Consider the following 18,519-nt stretch of genomic DNA (forward strand, 5'->3'; position numbering starts at 1 on the left):
GAGGAGGTCTTTGTCCCTTGGATTGTGAGGAGGTCACTGTCTCTTGGAATGTCATGAAGCCTATCTCCCATAGGAAATGAGGAGGTCTCTGTCCTGGTGCTCATGAGGAAGTCTCTGTCCCATGACTCACGAGCAGGTCTCTGTCTCATGGATCAAGATGAGGTCTGTGTCCCATGGATTGTGAGGAGGTCTCTGTGCCATGGATCGTTAGGATTCCTCTGCCTATGTATCGTGAGGAGGTCTCCGTCCCTTGGCTCATGACTAGATGTCTGTCCCAGGGTTAGCGAGGAGGACTCTGACTCTGGATCGTGAGGAGGTCTCTGTCCCATGGATCTTGTAAGGTCTCTGTCCCAGCTCTCTTGAGGAGCTCTCTGTCCTATGGATTATTAGGAGGTCTGTGTCCCATAGATCGTGATGAGGTTTCTGTCACATGGATCATGAGGAGGTCTCTGTCCTGTGGCTCATGAGGTGATCTCTGTCTCTTGGATCATGATGAGGTCTCTGTCCCTTCGCTCATGAGGACATCTCTGTCCAAGGGCTCACATGGAGGTCTTGTCCCATGGATCATGAGAAGGTCTCTGTCCCAAGGATCGTGAGCAGGTCTCTGTCTCATGGCTCCTGAGAAGGTCTCTGTCCTGTGGCCTGTGAGGAAGTCTCTGTCCAAGGGTTCGTGGATAGGTCTCTATTCAAGGGCTTGCGAGGAGGTCTCTGTCTCATGGATCATGAGAATGTCTCTGTCCCATGGATCGTGATGCAGACTCTGTCCCAGGGCTCGTGAGGTGGTGTCTGTCCCATGGATGGTGAGGAGGTCCCTATCATGCGGTTTGTGAGGAGATCTCTTTCCCATGGTTTGCAAGGAGGACTCTGTCCCATGGTTCATAAAGAGGTCCCTGTCTCTTGGATCGTAATGAGGTCTCTGTCCCAGGGCTCGCAAGGAGGTCTGTGTCCCAGGGTTTGCAGGGAGGTCTCCATCCCTTGGCTTGTGATGAGGTCTCTGTCCCATGGATTGTGAGGAGGTCACTGTCCCAGGATCATGAGGAGGTCTCTTGGCCCAGGTCCCGAGGAGGTCTCTGTCTGTAGTTGTGAGGAGGTCTCTTTTTAATAATAAATTTATTTTTTATTGGTGTTCAATTTGCCAACATACAGAATAACACCCAGTGTTCACCCCATCAAAGGTCTCTGTCTTTTGAATTGCAATGAGGTCTCTGTCCTGTGACTCATGAGGAACTTTCTGTCTCAGGACTCGCGAGGGGGTTTCTGTCCCATAGATCATGAGGAGTTTCTCCCCATGGATGGTGAGGAGGTCTCTGTCCCATGGATCGTGAGGTCTCTGTCCCGTGGATCATGAGGAGGTCTCTTTCTCGTGGTTCGTGAGGCGGTCTCTGTCCTGTCTCTCAAGAGGACATCTCAGTCCCAGGGCTCGCGAGGTGGTAGCTCTCCTGTGGATCATGCCTAGGTCTCTGTACCAGGCTTCGCAAGGAGGTCTCTGACACTTGGATCGTGAGGAGGTCTGTCACATGGATCGTGAGGAGTTCTCTGTCCCAGGGTTCATGAGGAGGTCTCTGTCCCAGGGCTCGCAATGATGTCTCTGTCTAAGGGTTCTTGAGGAAGTCTCTGTCCTGTGGCCCGGGAGGAGGTCTCTGTCTCTTGGATCATGATGTCTTTGTCCTGTGACTTGTGAGGAGGTCTCTTTCCCATGGATGTTGAGGAGGTCTCTGTCCCAGAGATCTTGAGGAGGTCTCTGTCCCATGGATCATAAGGAGGTCTCTGTCCCAGGGCTCGCAATGAGGACTCTGTCCCAGGGCTCGTGAGGAGGTCTCTTTCCCATGGATTGTGAGGTGTCTTCCGTGTCTCAAGAGGTCTGTATCCCGTGGTTCCTGAGGAGGTCTCTGTCCAGCGGCTCATGAGGTAGTGTCTGTCTCTTGGATCATGATGAGGTCTCTGTCCCAGTGTTCGTGAGGTGGTCTCTGCCTCATGCCCCGGCAGGAGGTCTCTGTCTCTTGGATCATGACCATGTCTCTGTCCCATGGCTCGTGAGAAGGCCTTTGTCCCATGGATTGCGAGGAGTTCTCTGTCCTGTGAATCAAGAGGAGGTCTCTGTCCCATGGCTCGTGAGGAGGTCTGTGTCTCTTGATCAGGATGAGGTTTTTGTCCCAGGGCTCGCGAGGAGGTCTCTGTCTCTTGGATCTTGATGAGGTCTCTGTCCCATGGCTCGTGAGGAGGTCTCTGTCCCGTGCCTCGTGGGGAGGTCTGTGTCTGGCCCTGTTCGAAACCGGCCTCCGGGGCCAGCCCCAGTGGCTCAATAGTTTAGCACCACCTTCAGCTGGGGGCATGATCCTGGAGACCCGGGATCTAGTTCCTTGTCTGGTTCCCTGCATGGAGCCTGCTTCTCCCTCTGCCTGTGTCTCTGCTTCTCTCTTTCTGTGTTTCTCATAAATAAATAAATGAAATCTAAAAAAAAAAAAAAAAAAAAAAAAAAAGCCGCCTTCGCGGCCGACCTGGTGCAGCCCCCAGGAAGTATCGCTACATGGCCACTGGCATGACGTGTCCTCCTGGGCGGGAAGAGCCTATGGGCCTGGTGCCAGGCACTCTGCGAATGTGGCCGAGCAGGTTCCTGGAGCTTCTGCTCCGCTCTCCCCTGTCCTGTGCCCTGCAGGAGACACGGGGCAGGATCCACTGGGACCTGCACCTCCAGGGTGCACCTGCTGGCGCTCCGCAGGAGGGAAGCGAGGTGGTCCGCTGGGCCTCTTTGAAGTCATCGCCCATGTGCTCTCCATGCCAAACGTGTCACAATTAAGCCAAAATACATCCATCCAGCATGCCGAATACGTGCAGAACCTGCTTAACAATCTACTATGATGGAAAACATTTGTTTCTTTTAAAATTGCTTTTCTCTTTTTCCTGTTATTGGAAGTTCTGAATGTTAGATATTTTTTTTCTCATGGGTTCAAGAGGTACCTAAGTATATGATTGCAAGTGGAAAAACAGGGGATGGAAATCAGGTATTGGCAGTTTTTCCATTTTCATTTGTGTGTAAATCTTTAATATAAATGCAGGGACAACAATAGCCAAACTGTGGAAGGAGCCTCGGGGTCCATCGAAAGATGAATGGATAAAGAAGATGTGGTCTATGTATACAATGGAATATTCCTCAGCCATTAGAAATGACAAATACCCACCATTTGCTTCAACGTGGATGGACCTGGAGGGTATATGCTGAGTGAAGCAAGTCAATCGGGGAAGGACAAACATTATATGTTCTCATTCATTTGGGGAATATAAATAATAGTGAAAGGGAATAGAAGGGAAGGGAGAAGAAATGTGTGGGAAATATCATAAAGGGAGACAGAACATAAAGACTCCTAACTCTGGGAAATGAACTAGAGGTGGTGGAAGGGGAGGAGGGCGGGGAGTGGGGGTGACTGGGTGACGGGCACTGAGGGGGGCACTTGAGGGGATGAGCACTGGGTGTTATTCTGTATGTTGGCAAATTGAACACCAATAAAAAATAAACTTATAAAAAAAGAAAAATAAATGCAGGGACATAAAGCATTAATACAAGTCAAAATGTTGCAGTGAATGAGTTTCAGAAGTTCACTTTATAACAATTATAAATAAACCTGTTAAAATTTTCTGGACAATGCCAGAATTTGCATTTTTATTTATTTTTATTTTTTATTTTTTTAATAAATTAATTTTTATTGGTGTTCAATTTACCAACATACAGAAAAACACCCAGTGCTCATCCCGTCAAGTGTCCCCCTCAGTGCCCGTCACCCATTCCCCCCCACCCCCTGCCCTCCTCCCCTTCCACCACCCCGAGTTCATTTCCCAGAGTTAGGAGTCTTTATGTTCTGTCTCCCTTTCTGATATTTCCCACACATTTCTTCTCCCATCCCTTATATTCCCTTTCACTATTATTTATATTCCCCACATGAATGAGACCATACAATGTTTGCCCTTCTCCAATTGACTTTTTTTTGACTTTTTATTTTTATTTTATTTTATTTTCTTAATAAATTAATTTTTTATTGGTGTTCAATTTACCAACATACAGAATAACACAGAGTGCTCAAACCGTCAAGTGTCCCCCTCAGTGCCCATCACCCATTCACCCCCACCCCCGCCCTCCTCCCCTTCCACCACCCCTAGTTCATTTCCCAGAGTTAGGAGTCTTTTTTAAAAATAAATTAATTTTTTATTGGTGTTCAATTTACCAACATACAGAATAACACCCAGTGCTCATCCCGTCAAGTGCCCCCACCCAGTGCCCATCACCCAGTCACCCCCACCCCCCGCCCTCCTCCCCTTCCACCACCCCTACCTAGTTCGTTTCCCAGAGTTAGGAGTCTTTATGTTCTGTCTCCCTTTCTGATATTTCCCACACATTTCTTCTCCCTTCCCTTATATTCCCTTTCACTATTATTTATATTCCCCAAATGAATGAGAACATACACTGTTTGTCCTTCTCCGATTGACTTACTTCACTCAGCATCATACCCTCCAGTTCCATCCACGTTGAAGCAAATGGTGGGTATTTGTCGTTTCTAATGGCTGAGGAATATTCCATTGTATACATTAACCACATCTTCTTTATCCATTCGTCTTTCGATGGACACTGAGGCTCCTTCCACAGTTTGGCTTGTGGACATTGTTGCTATGAACATTGTGGTGCAGGTGCCCTGGTGTTTCACTGCATCTGTATCTTTGGGGTAAATCCCCAGCAGTGCAATTGCTGGGTCATAGGGCAGTTCTATTTTAAGTCTTTGAGGAACCTCCACAGTTTTCGAGTGGCTGCACCAGTTCACATTCCCAGCAACCAGTGCAAGAGGGTTCCCCTTTCTCCACATCCTCTCCAACATTTGTTGTTTCATATCTTGTTAATTTTCCCCATTCTCACTGGTGTGAGGTGGGATCTCATTGTGGTTTTGATTTGTATTTCCCTGATGGCAAGTGAAGCGGAGCATTTTCTCATGTGCTTGTTGGCCATGTCTATGTTTTCCTCTGTGAGATTTCTTTTTTTAAAAAAAATTTTTATTTATTTATGATAGTCACACAGAGAGAGAGAGATAGAGAGGCAGAGACACAGGCAGAGGGAGAAGCAGGCTCCATGCACCGGGAGCCCGACGTGGGATTCGATCCCGGGTCTCCAGGATCGCGACCCGGGCCAAAGGCAGGCACCAAACCGCTGCGCCACCCAGGGATCCCCCTCTGTGAGATTTCTGTTCATGTCTTTTGCCCATTTCATGATTGGATTGTTTGTTTCTTTGCTGTTGAGTTTATAAGTTCCTTATAGATCTTGGATACTAGCCCTTTATCAGATACGTCATTTGCAAGTATCTTCTCCCATTCTGTAGGTTGTCTTTTAGTTTTGTTGACTGTTTTCCCAGCAGCATTTATTGAAGAGACTGTCTTTTTCCCCAGTGAATAGTCTTTCCTGCTCTGTTGAATATTAGCTGAACTAAAAAAAAAAGACCTGGATGGTGTAGACTACCCAAACCGGGTAAGTCCTCCATGTCACCATTTACGATTCTGGCGGGCGAGTGCCTGGATTCACGCATCTGGCAGCTGCTCAGGACGAGCCTGTAAGGAAGTTTTCTCACTTGTGAGAACTGCCATCTGCCAATCCACAGTGGCTGCCTCTTCCCTCGGTTGCTCTTTGCCCTCCGTGGACGGGGCCCAGTTTATGAACCAACAGCTCAGAGGTCCCTGTGTTGGGCCAGTAGACAAGCCTCCCTGGTTCCAGGCATGACCCTGGGAAGATTTTTTTTTGACCCTGGGAGGATTTTTGTGATCCATGCCACTGTGCTCTGGTTCCCCTGGGCCTAATGACATGGAAACTGGGCCTGTTCCCTCCTCCTGAGGGGTCCTGCCTCATTCACAGAGCCACTCCTTAGAGAGAGGTTTGTAGGAAGGCTCTTTGTGTATCAGAAAAGTATGCTGACAAGTCCAGAAGAGACAGACAGATGGACAAACTGACTGCCAGGTAGATGGGCCCATAATGGATGGGTACCAGCCACAAGGGCAGAAGACAGATAGGTGGAGGTGCAGCTGGTTTGCTGGATTACTGGGTGGCCAGGTGAGCTGTGAAGGCAGGAGGTGCCACTTTCAGAGGAGGAATGAAGTAGAAAGAGGTTCTTGAGGTAGGTTGGACCCACTGAGGCAGAGGACCTCTGGTTTGATATCAACAGGAAACCATTTGGAATTTGGAATAAGATAAGACAATATTTTCTTAAACTTGGTCACTGAGAAAGAATGTCTGAGATTACCATTTGCCACTGGGTCTGGAGACTGAGCCTTTAGTGTGTGTAGCACCTAGGCTGGGAGGGAGTTGTGATCGGTGTAGTAGGTGGAGATGTGCCCTATGCAGTTTGAATGTGATGGGCCTGTGGGTGTTTGCGATGTACCTGGGGTGTAGTATGTGAAAGAGACTGTCTACAGATTCCCCTCTGAACTGTGTTTTCTTCAGCTTGATAAATGGCTTCCAACTAGGTGTGGCTGGGAATGCCTTTCACTCTCTTTTGAATTAGAGCTCCTGTTTCCCAGATCCAATGTCTTTTTCTTTCTTGGCTTACTCTTGTTTGTGTGGACTATATTCCCCAGTAGCTCGAGGTGCTATTGGGTGGTGCATAGGAAGTTTTTTGAGACTTTGCACATTTGAAAATTCTTTATTCTAAGCTTGTGCTTAACTGAAAATTGGCTGGGTATAGTAGTGTAGGTGTGATTAGTTTTTTTTAAAAGATTTTATTTATTTATTCGAGAGAGAGAAAGAGAGAGGCAGAGACACAAGCAGAGGGAGAAGCAGGCCCCATGCAGGGAGCCCGACGTGGGACTCTATCTCAGGTCTCCAGGATCAGGCCCTGGGCTGAAGGTGGCATAAAACCGCTGAGCCACCCGGGCTGCCCTAGCTTTTTTTTTTTTAATTTGAATTTTGAAGGTATTCCTATCCATTCATCTTTCGATGGACACCGAGGCTCCTTCCACAGTTTGGCTATTGTGGACATTGCTACTATAAACATCCGGGTGCAGGTGTCCCGGCATTTCATTGCATCTGTATCTTTGGGGTAAATCCCCAGCAGTGCAATTGCTGGGTCGTAGGGCAGGTCTATTTTTAACTCTTTGAGGAAGGTATTCCATCATCTTCAAGATACCAATACTATTGTTGAGATAGCTGAATCCTTTCACCGGCATCTTCTCTTTATGATCAATAATCCGTTCATGAAAAACAGATTCTCTCTGTTCTGGGTGAAAATTTAATTGGGAACCTATTTCTCATCATTGTAAATGGGAAAAAATATCTGATAGTGTCAACACTAAGCCTCAAACTTCCTAAAAAATAGTTAAACACAGTAAAATCTTATCAAACTATAACACACAATAACAAGCTATCGTGTTAGGTTGAAAATGCCTAAAAAATCACCAATCCCGGCCACAAGTTAATATGGTTATTCACAAACAGTTGCCTTGTATGGAACAGAAACCCCCTTGTGGCCAGCAACTTCCAGCACGCACATTTCTTTTTCATGATGCTCACTTCAAATAATCTCTGTGTAACTCAAGGCTTTTACTGCAGTGTTTCCATAAGTGCCTGGAGTTTTAGCAATGTAAATAGAAAGTCTTCTTACATAAACACTAGCTGGGAGCAGTGCAATTTGTTAAAATGTTTCCAATGCATCATTGTAAACTCCTTTTTTTTCTTTTTTCTTTTTCTTATTTAATAATAAATTTAGTTTTTTTTTGGTGTTCAATTTGCCAACATACAGAATAACACCCAGTGCTCATCCCGTCAAGTGCCCCCCTCAGTGCCCATCATCTATTCACCCCAACCCCCCCCCTCCTCCCCTTCCACCACCCCCAGTTCATTTCCCAGAGTTAGGAGTCTTTATGTTCTGTCTCCGTTTCTGATATTTCCTACCCATCTTTTCTCCCTTACCTTCTATTCCCTTTCACTAAACTCTTTAAAATTGCTTTTTAACAGAGACAAACAGGAGTTTCTTGTCCCTTATCAGTTTAGAAGCTGCTCAAATCTCTCCCTTCCTCCCTTTCTTCCCCCTATCTGTCTGTCAGAGCACATTCATATGTTCCTCTTCTAAATGGAAGTTTCAAAAATTTTTTTTTCACATCTTTACAAATAAAATTTTATGCCTCTATAAAGTATTTAAAAATTTATACTTAGAAGGATATTTCTAAGTAGAGAGTAATTTTGGAGAACCCATGGTTTGAACACCTGAAAATGTATTTGTGAATAGCAGCTTCAAGATCAAGTTTCTCTCTGTCTGCCTTCTTTCTTCTTATTTTACCCAGTTCTTTCCTTTCTTCCCTTTGGTTTCATCTTTTCTTCCTCCCTCTCTTTCTACAGTCCCTCACCTTTAGAAATTGCTGTCTCCTCTAGGATGAGCACAGAGGTGACCATGCACATAATAAAGCAGAATGAAATGTTAGAGCAGTTGAGAGCTCCACCCTCTCCTTCCCTTCATAAAAAGATTTGGCACTTGTTATTAGAGAGGGAGAGGAGAAATCTCCAAGTCACCATTTTTCTCTATGTGACCTATGTAGCAAAATCAGACAGCAGATATATACTCAATTTTATTTTCTTTAAGGATTTCACTTTGGTCTTTTAATCTTTATTGAGAGTCCTTAGACTGCTATTGGGAATTCTATCTGAGCAGAGTTCCTTAATGTTTGGGTACTCCCCTTCAGTGTTATTTGTTTGTTTCTTTGTAATTTATTTATTTATTATTGGAGTTCAATTTGCCAACATATAGCATAACACCAGTGGTCATCTCGCCAAGTGCCCCATCAGTGCCCGTCACCCAGTTATCCCAACCTCACCTTCAGTGTTCCAAACAAAAATATTTATATTCTCAGTCCTGGTAGATCAGAAAAATCACCCATCCACTTACCCAATCTTTCCTGCCAATACCAGCATGCTACTTAAATTCATAAAATTTTCATAGACAGGGATCTTCCTAGATCTGGTATTTTCTTTGATTGAAGTCAAAATAAAAAATACATTTAACTAAACACTAAAATAAAAATCCCCCAAATTTAGAAAATTATTCACCATGACCAAGTAGGATTTATCCCCGGGACACAGGCTGGTTCAACACTCGTAAAACAATCAATGTGATTCATCATATCAGCAAGAGAGAAAGCAAGAACCATATGATCCTCTCATTAGATGCAGAGAAAGCATTTGACAAAATACAGCATCCATTCCTGATCAAAACACTTCAGAGTGTTGGGATAGAGGGAACTTTCCTCGACATCTTAAAAGCCATCTACGAAAAGCCCACAGCAAATATCATTCTCAATGGGGAAGAACTGGGAGCCTTTCCCCTAAGATCAGGAACAAGACAGGGATGTCCACTCTCACCACTGCTATTCAACATAGTACTGGAAGTCCTCGCCTCAGCAATCAGATAACAAAAAGACCTTAAAGGCATTCAAATTGGCAAAGAAGAAGTCAAACTCTCCCTCTTTGCCAATGACATGATACTCTACATAAAACCCAAAAGCCTCCACCCCAAGATTGCTAGAACTCATACAGCAATTTGGTAGCATGGCAGGATACAAAATCAATGCCCAGAAATCAATGGCATTTCTATACACTAACAATGAGACTGAAGAAGAAGAAATTAAGGAGTCAATCCCATTTACAATTGCACCCAAAAGCATAAGATACCTAGGAATAAACCTAATCAAAGAGGTAAAGGATCTATACCCTAAAAACTATAAAACACTTCTGAAAGAAATTGAGGAAGACACAAAGAGATGAAAAAATATTCCATGCTCATGGATTGGCAGAATTAATATTGTGAAGATGTCAATGTTACCCAGGGCAATTTACACGTTTAACGCAATCCCTATCAAAATACCATGGACTTTCTTCAGAGAGTTAGAACAAATTATTTTAAGATTTGTGTGGAATCAGAAAAGACCCCGAATAGCAGGGGAATCTTAAAAAAGAAAACCATAGCTGGGGGCATCACAATGCCTGATTTCAGGTTGTACTACAAAGCTGTGGTCATCAAGACAGTGTGGTACTGGCACAAAAACAGACACATAGATCAATGGAACACAATAGAGAACCCAGAAGTGGACCCTGAACTTTATGGTCAACTAATATTCGATAAAGGAGGAAAGACTATCCATTGGAAGAAAGACAGTCTCTTCAATAAATGGTGCTGGGAAAATTGGACATCCACATGCAGAAGAATGAAACTGGACCACTCTCTTACACCATACACAAAGATAAACTCAAAATGGATGAGAGATCTAAATGTGAGACAGGATTCCATCAAAATCCTAGAGGAGAACACAGGCAGGAACACAGGAAGTGTATCAGGCGATAGCTCAGTGAGTGTGTGTTCGTTCATAACCCTCTTGGGAGCTTCTCGGGTGAAATCTGAAACTGAACCCCACACTCAGAGGGTAGGGAGAACCTGAAGAAAGAGAGGCAGGCCACTCCAGGTTGGGAGGTAGCAGGTTTAGTAAGCAAAGGGAACTTACATGTGAGGCTTGTCTTGGGTGGCAGCAAGACAAATGGATTCCTGCACACACCTGGTGCATCTTAAAGTTTATAGAGACCCTAACTGGGTTTGGTCACATATACTGTGCAGGTGTTGTCAACACACCTTTATCTCGAGGCTATGTCCTTGGAGTACCCCTGGGACTGGGAAAGACAAGTGGAACCTACATTACTAGGATAGGGAAAGGAATGAGGAGCCTGTGATCATTGGGTCCAGCTCACAGGTCAATCAGTGGGATTATGTCTTTTGATGATGCTCCCCAACAATTTGTAATAAATTAATAGTTGTCACTAATCTCTAGTTTAGACACCAAGGAAACCAGTTATTCAAAATAGCAACAGCTTTACATGAAAGCTTGTCTACTGGTGACAGGAGGAATAAAGCCTACCAATTTATACATTTAGAAATTCAATATTCCAAAGACTCAGCTTTTATTCAAGATACCAGGTACCCTTCAATATTTTCCATGCTTCTGGAAGTTTTCTCTTATAACCAATCCATTACAGCTTGTTTTTTAACGCCCAAGAAGCATCATTACACTCAACAATATTACCACATAGAAAGCATGTGTACACACTAGGTGATGTTCCACTTGTACTTCAAACAGTAACCAGAATTCTACAACACATTAAGATATTACTAAACTATGTGGAAGTCCTCAGATTTCCAAATATATTCTTAGTTCCTTTGAAGTTGAGGTCCTACCACCACCAGTTATATTCAAGTAGTTGTTACCTTGAATCCATGTGTAGAGTTCTTGGTTAGGGTAGTCTATTCCTCTTTGATTGCTAAGAGTCATACATTCTAAATATAAACCATATTACTACTTTATGTTCATTATCATTTATGAAATAGGCATCCATGGTTTATGTCATAACTGAAACCAAAAATTGGGGGAAGAGTTAAGAGAATGGTCATATCACAGAATTTTTCACATATCACAGAATTTTTCACATATCACAGAATTTTTCCTTTCTAATATCTAACAAAAGTAAGGAAGCAGGTGAAAATAAAATTACAATAGGAAAAAAATCGCTAGAAACTACTAGAGAAGAGAGAGTGGGAGATCTCAGCCATTAACCTAAAAAGATATCAGCCAGGAAAAGAAACGATAGATCCTGTCTAGAAGTGAGAGGCTTTTAACCTTGACTCTTGAAGTCTTTTCCAACCACAACTTCTGGAAAATGGACGTGTAAGTTGACAAAATCTTGGGGGTTTTCACCTCATTCAGAGAAAAGTGGAACAAATATATATCCTTTTTTTCCCTTTAGGGAAGGTTGGAAGTTTTAATGGCTACAGTTGAAACATGAAGAATGACAAAGGGGAGGAGATCAAAATTAGTGACACTTTGATGGAGTCATAGTCTTCAGGACTCTATGAGGAAGAACTATGTCATTGCTCGATTTCCTTCAAAATAATGCTGATAATATAACTTCCTTTCTTAAAAACTTCTCTTGACTCACCAGTATCAACTAACTCTGTAGTTTGTAATTAAATAATACCTTCATGATGGCCTCTCTTTCTCACTCTAAATTCTTATCATTCCACTCTTCTAAATAAGCAATATGTTTTGCTTTCTGAATTTCAAGTAATTTCTGGAAAATAGTTAATTCTCTCCAACTGTTCTTTTTCATGAATTCTCATTTTCCCCTCTAATAGCACTTACCATGCCATTTTATTTTTTGTAAAATTATTACATAAATTTACAGTTTATGCACTCTTCTGTCATGCAGATTCCTTGAAATTAGGACATATGTCATTCTTATATTTATCATCAAAGGTCAGTTCACCATTTGAAACATAGTAGACACTCAATACACATTTAGTAAGTGAAATATATTTTTCATGGAAATGTATTCTGTCTTTTAAAGCTTCACAATCTTTTTGATGGTGTCCTTGAATGCTTGCTTCACTTGCTGATTTCTTAGAGTATAAATGAAGGGGTTTAACAAGGGAGTAATTGAGGTAATGAGTACAGCCATTCCTTTGTTGAAAGTACCTTCTTCTTTTGCAGAGGGATTAATGTACATAAACATGCAGCTGCAATATGAGAGGGAGACAACAATCATGTGGGAGGAACAAGTGGAAAAAGCCTTTTTCCTTTGCTGGGCAGAAGGGATCCTCAAAATGGTCCTGATAATGTATGTATAAGAAAATGTCACCAGCAGCAGTGTAACCACTAGAGTCACAGATGCCACAAAAAGGATAATCATTTCTAGGAGGCTTGTGTCTGAGCAGGCAATCTCCAATAGAGGCCCATAATCACAGAAATAGTGATTCAGAATATTGGAGGCACAGAAATCCACCTGGCTCATCAGGATGATTGGGGGTAAGATAGCTAGGAATCCTCCCAGCCAGGAGCAGAACACGAGTTGTATGCAGATCCTATTGCTCATAATGGTCAGGTAATGCAAGGGTTTGCATATGGCAACATAGCGGTCATAGGACATAGAAGCCAAGAGGTAAAATTCTGTTGCCCCAAGAAATATAGCAAAAAAATATTGAATAAAGCATCCAGCAAAACTGATGACCTTATTTCCTGTTGTCACACTGGTCAGAAATCTGGGAATAAAAATGGATGTGAAGGAAACTTCTAAGAAGGAAAAATTCCGGAGGAAGAAATACATGGGGGTCTGGAGGTGAGGATCTACTAGAGTGAGAATGATAATCGTCAAATTTCCCAGGACACTTATCACATAGATGAGGAACAGAAAGATGCATATCACGACTTGGACCTCAGGTTGATTTGTGAAGCCCAACAGAATAAACTCAGTAAACGTCCTGTTTTTCATTGTTGATGTGTAGGAGATCTAAAGGAAAGAGGTGAGTGATGAAAACTCAACTTTCTCAGGGTAGGAGAGACAAAGCTGATTCTAATGAGTCACATCATATCTTACTCTCTATTCAGTTGACCCAAACCAGCATCACATTGCATTGGACTTGGCTCCATGGAAGCCCAATATCTTCTATGTGAATGACCTAATTTCTAAAGTCTTTTTAATCCTCAAGTTGATATATTCCTGGACACCTAACAGACTATTACAGAATAATTACTCAAATTTTTTCCAGAAGAATAACATTTTGAACCTATCCTTTACTCCCAAAATGTTTATTAAATCCCCACATTTAAGTCACTTTGCTCTGACTCTATTAATATACCATACTTGTGCTCTTGGTAGAACTATTTATATCAGATTGGGTTTTCCATATTTTCCTTTCCTCCCCCTATGCCCTTCCCCCTTCCCTGTACTATTTGACGTTTCACTGGCTGTCTGCCAGAGATCCTCATCTCCGTTATTGTCCAAGTCTCTGACTTCCTTGTTTCAACAACTGATAAGATATTCCTAACAAGGATATGGTTGAAGGTTTTGATGTATAAGCGATTTTTTCCCGCAGCCTCTATTTCTTTAGAAGCATAAATTTGTAATAGGCCTTTAAGATCTTTGGGTCAGTACTCTCGTATTATATTGTGAGGATTTTTGGCTACACCCGCAAAGCTCTGTTGTCAATAAATTGTATTAATTGGAATTTTATTATATGTTTCTCTGCCATGTTCGAATTCCTGTGGGTAGATTTGGGATATATCTCTGAGAATAGAGATCCTGAGCTATCCACAGGCAGCACCTTGGAGTGGATTTTGCTCAAAGTCTTAAATAGTTCTCGATGGCAAACTAAGGATGATAGTTTATCATGCCTCAAACTTTCCTGTTTTCTATTCGTCATGTATAGAAACCAGGAAGAGGAACATTCATGTTTCTGACAAGAAGAATCCTTTGAAGATAAATTGGTAATCCCCAAGCACGGAAAATTTGCTGGTGGTATCCTACATGCATTTTTATTTTTCTGATTTAGAGGCAAAGACAATATAAAAAGCCCTTCTAAATCGCATGCATATAGGTTAGAAAAAATAATGCTTTCAGAATTGTTCTTGTCAATCTCCCCATTATTCCATACAGCTGTTGGAGGCACTAGGTGATATTAAGCTTTGACTTGGATTTGCCGATAGCCCTCCCCTTCCTGTTTGTACTAACCTGAGGTCTTTGGCAAGTACTGCATTTTCATCCCGATTTTCATGATTGATTGACTTCACGATCCACATTTACAGAATAATAACATCAGTGACTTTAGAAACATGCAATGCTTGCACCCTCAACAATATGAATGACTGCAGTGGGATATTTCCCTTGTTGTTCCTAAGAGGTAAATCAAAGGTGAGGTGTGACATGATAGTCCCTAAGTAGTATAAAATTTAACGTGTTATTGGCTTCCCATCCACATTCTAACCTTCTCTCTTCTTTTGTGTTCCTGGAGTCACTAGCTATAGCGGCTATTTATTTATTTACTTTAAGCAATTGAATTATAATTGACATACAGTATTACATTAGTTTCAGGTGTGCAACTTAATGGTTTTATATTTTTATGCATTATGAAATGTTCACCACACTAGGTCTAGTTACTATCTGCACCATAAAAGTAAATCAACGTTATTGATTGTCACCTGTGCTGTACATTAATTATATCTCTGTGACTTATTTTGCAACTGAAATTTGTACCTCTTAATCCCCTTCACCTATTTTGCTTCCTGCCTCCGAATGTCTCCCCTCACTGGTAGCCATCAGCTCATTCTTGTATCATTGAGTATGTTTCTCTTTTGTTTTGTGTGTTTCCTAGATTCCACATATAAACATTGTACTCTTGATGAAAGTACCCAAGTCAGTGGGTCTTTCCTAGGAAGCATGTTACCTTCCATTCTACGAATCCAAATCAGAATCAAATCATAGTTTCAGAGAGGCCCATCCTTTACAAATATAATAAAAAAGAAACAAAGGAACTACTAACCCTCACCCCAGCAATGATAGAACTAGAAAAGTAGACTTTGATAGATGGAAAATTCCTTGATCTTTTTGTTGTGGGGGAGATAATTTTGAAGTCCTTAGGAGGTAGGGTTTGGGCTTCTCTGTGGCTTCTGTGTTAGGCAGAGTGACACAGGTTTTATCTGCTCTTTTGAGAACAGACACATGGGGATCAATTTCCTGAAGAAGCTAAACATGCCCTGTGGACTTCAGTTTAAAACCTTCACACGAAGTTGTTGACAACTTTGAGAACAAGTTGTAAACATATGGCTGAGGAGAGAGGGTCCAGAGAGACCATAATAATGGGTTCCATGAGAGAACCTGTCACAGACATGAGGTTTATGAAGCTGAAAGCAATGGCGCAAGATCCCTGAGGATTGGTATGCCTGGCCTACTGATTGCTCCTATTATCTCTCCCTTTAATAATCTACTTTGGCCAGTGCTCACTTCACAGTGAATTACCATAATGTTAATAGCCTCCATTAAGATCTGTATACCTAATTTTACTGAAATTAATAGGAATCAGCAACTGGAAATACTTTACTGTTATAGATGTGGCTCATATATTCTACTCTGTGAATAGTTCTTCACCTTTGAGGGAATGATGATACATAGTCACTCACCTTTCCATGGGGTATTTGGGGAGCCTTGACAATGCCCATACCTTTATAGATCTTAACCATGTCCAACTTATTCCAAAACCACCGGTATGACATCATATTGATAACATCTTCCTGCAAGGAAATCCAAACTGTCCAACCAGGTGTAGGCCATTGCATCCTGCAAAATTCAAGGCACTGCTACCTCAGTGAAACTTCTGGAAATTTCTGGCACTGCTACTTCAGTGAATTTACTTGTCAGCCCAGGGATGATCCGTATCTGATCAGTAAGTAACCAACTCTTCACTGACATAAGCACTTACTATTTTATTTTATTTTTATTATTTAAAAACTATTTTTAATTGAAGTTCAATTTGCTAACATATAACACCTAGTGCTCATCCCATCAAGTGCCCCCCTCAGTGCCCATCACCCAGTCACCCCATCCCGCATGCCCACTTCCCTTCCACTACCCCTTGTTTGTTTCCCAGAATTAGGAGTCTCTCATGGTTTGTCACCATCTCTGATTTTTCCCACTCATTTTCTCTCCTTTCCCCTATAATCCCTTTCACTATTTTAAAAATATTGTCCACATGAGTGAAACCATATAATGTTTGTTCTCCAATTGACCTCCTTCATGCAGCATAATGCCCTCCAGTTCCATCCACGTTGAAACAAATGGTGGGTATTTGTAGTTTCTTGGCTGAGTAATATTCCATTGTATACATAAACCACATCTTCTTTATCCATTCATCTTTTGATGGGCATCGAGACTCCTTCCGACTTTTCACTGCATCATGATCTTTGGGGTAAATCCCCAGTAGCAGCACTTACTGTTTTTTTTTTTTTTTTTTTTTTTTTTTTTTTTTTTTTTTAGCACTTACTGTTTTAAAGTAGACTCAACATTTACTGTTATTTGGCTTTCAGAGGTTACATCTTTTTCATTTACAAATTTTATTTAAATTCATTATGCTGTTACTCACAAATTGGCTCACTTTGAATGGGCCGTCCAATGACAAAAGGCTCTAAAGTCTCTCTAGATTGCAATAAAATAGGCACTCCCATTGGTGTCCCCCAGGAAGCTCCTTCACTGTAGAGGCTTCAACAACCTCTTTGCATTCCTTCTGACGTTTCTGGATCAGCCACAGTGGCCATAAATTGTTCATGGGTTTCTGTTATAAGAAACTATTTTCCTTGGCTGAATCAACACACCATTAGGATGGCAACTGTTGGCTGTATAGTGGGGTTCTTCTTGAGATAAGTGTTTTCACAGGTCCTGAGCTTATGGCTCTCTGAACCCAGTTGCTCATTGTGCCTTTGGTCATTGAGACAGCACTTTACAAATTTGACATGGACATAGAGGCCTCATAAGTAAAAGGGAAATGCTAATTATGGAGCCAAACTGGGTCCTCTGGCATATCTCACCTATAGGAGGAAGTGGTTTCCAGGTTCTCATCCTTTGCGAGATGCAGTAGTGCCTAGAAGTAACCCCTGTCTCGTATCCACTGGATACTTAGAGACTCCACTGGGATTTAACTGAATGATTAGGGAAGGGAGTTTGTATTCTTTATAGATGTCAGCACCACCGTTATGCAGGATAGAACCTATGGAAAAGCTGCTGCATTCCCTTCCATAACTGGGACATCCCTAATCAAGAGTGGGAGCCATGGGTCGGCACAGTTATCTGAGCAGTAAAGTGTGTCCTGGCCAACACTTGGTCCCTTCTGTACATTTTTATATTCTCTAGGCCATTGTCAATGGTATGGTCATCTGGTCTGACTAATGGCAGCAGCAGCAATTCCTTATGTAAGGTGTTTCTCCTCTCCCTGTTGGGGTAAAGAACTTTGGGAATTTCTTGCCTCATAGATATTCATAATACAAATCAAGGTTGTGGATATTCTCCACATACTAAAATTTAGGTTTCAAGGGCTCATTGCAATGTACAGGGAGATTAATCGGCTTTGATTTTTTTTTTTTACATTTTAAAAATTTAAATTGTTTGCCAACATATAGTATAATACCTAGTGCTCATCCTATCAAGTATCCTCTTTAGTGCACATCACCCAGTCATCCCATCCCCCCACCATTGGCTTAGATTTCTGAGACACATATTGGCACAACCTCAGATCCTATCTAACTTTGGACTAGTATGCCACGAAATATCAGGCCACAAAGAAGTCACTTCCCTGAAGTCCTGAGAAGACTGAAAGGGACTCTCCTTTTCCTCTGCCATGGATAATGTAGTGTCTAACTCATGCACTGTATGTGGTAAAATGTGCAACGTCTATGGTTGATGAGGCTCATTCCTGGGGGACTGTCCATTAACAAACAGAAAATAGATTTTGTGGGGTCACTGACTCCCTCTGCAGAGGATGTTTACTGTTCTGTAGCCATGCTGGATACTTAGAAGGGAATATTACTCATCTATCCTTCTAGGCATGTTAGCATTGTAGACAACACCAGGCAGCAACAAGACACTTACTCCCTTCAGAGTTCTAGACATTACTGATAGCGGCCAACGCACTTACTTCACTT

At 42.2% G+C, this 18,519-nt stretch overlaps 1 protein-coding gene across 1 annotated transcript; it reads right to left on the reverse strand.

Moving 5' to 3' along the window:
* Positions 1–12,397: 12,397 nt before the first annotated feature.
* Positions 12,398–13,324, reverse strand: LOC121490414 (olfactory receptor 6C4-like). Its single transcript, XM_041754073.1, has one exon. It carries the CDS (start codon positions 13,322–13,324, stop codon positions 12,398–12,400), a length of 927 nt encoding a protein of 308 aa, XP_041610007.1.
* Positions 13,325–18,519: the final 5,195 nt, after the last annotated feature.

The sequence above is a fragment of the Vulpes lagopus genome, chromosome 5 (genome assembly GCF_018345385.1).
Source record: "Vulpes lagopus strain Blue_001 chromosome 5, ASM1834538v1, whole genome shotgun sequence".
In the NCBI taxonomy this organism is placed as follows: Eukaryota; Metazoa; Chordata; class Mammalia; order Carnivora; family Canidae; genus Vulpes; species Vulpes lagopus.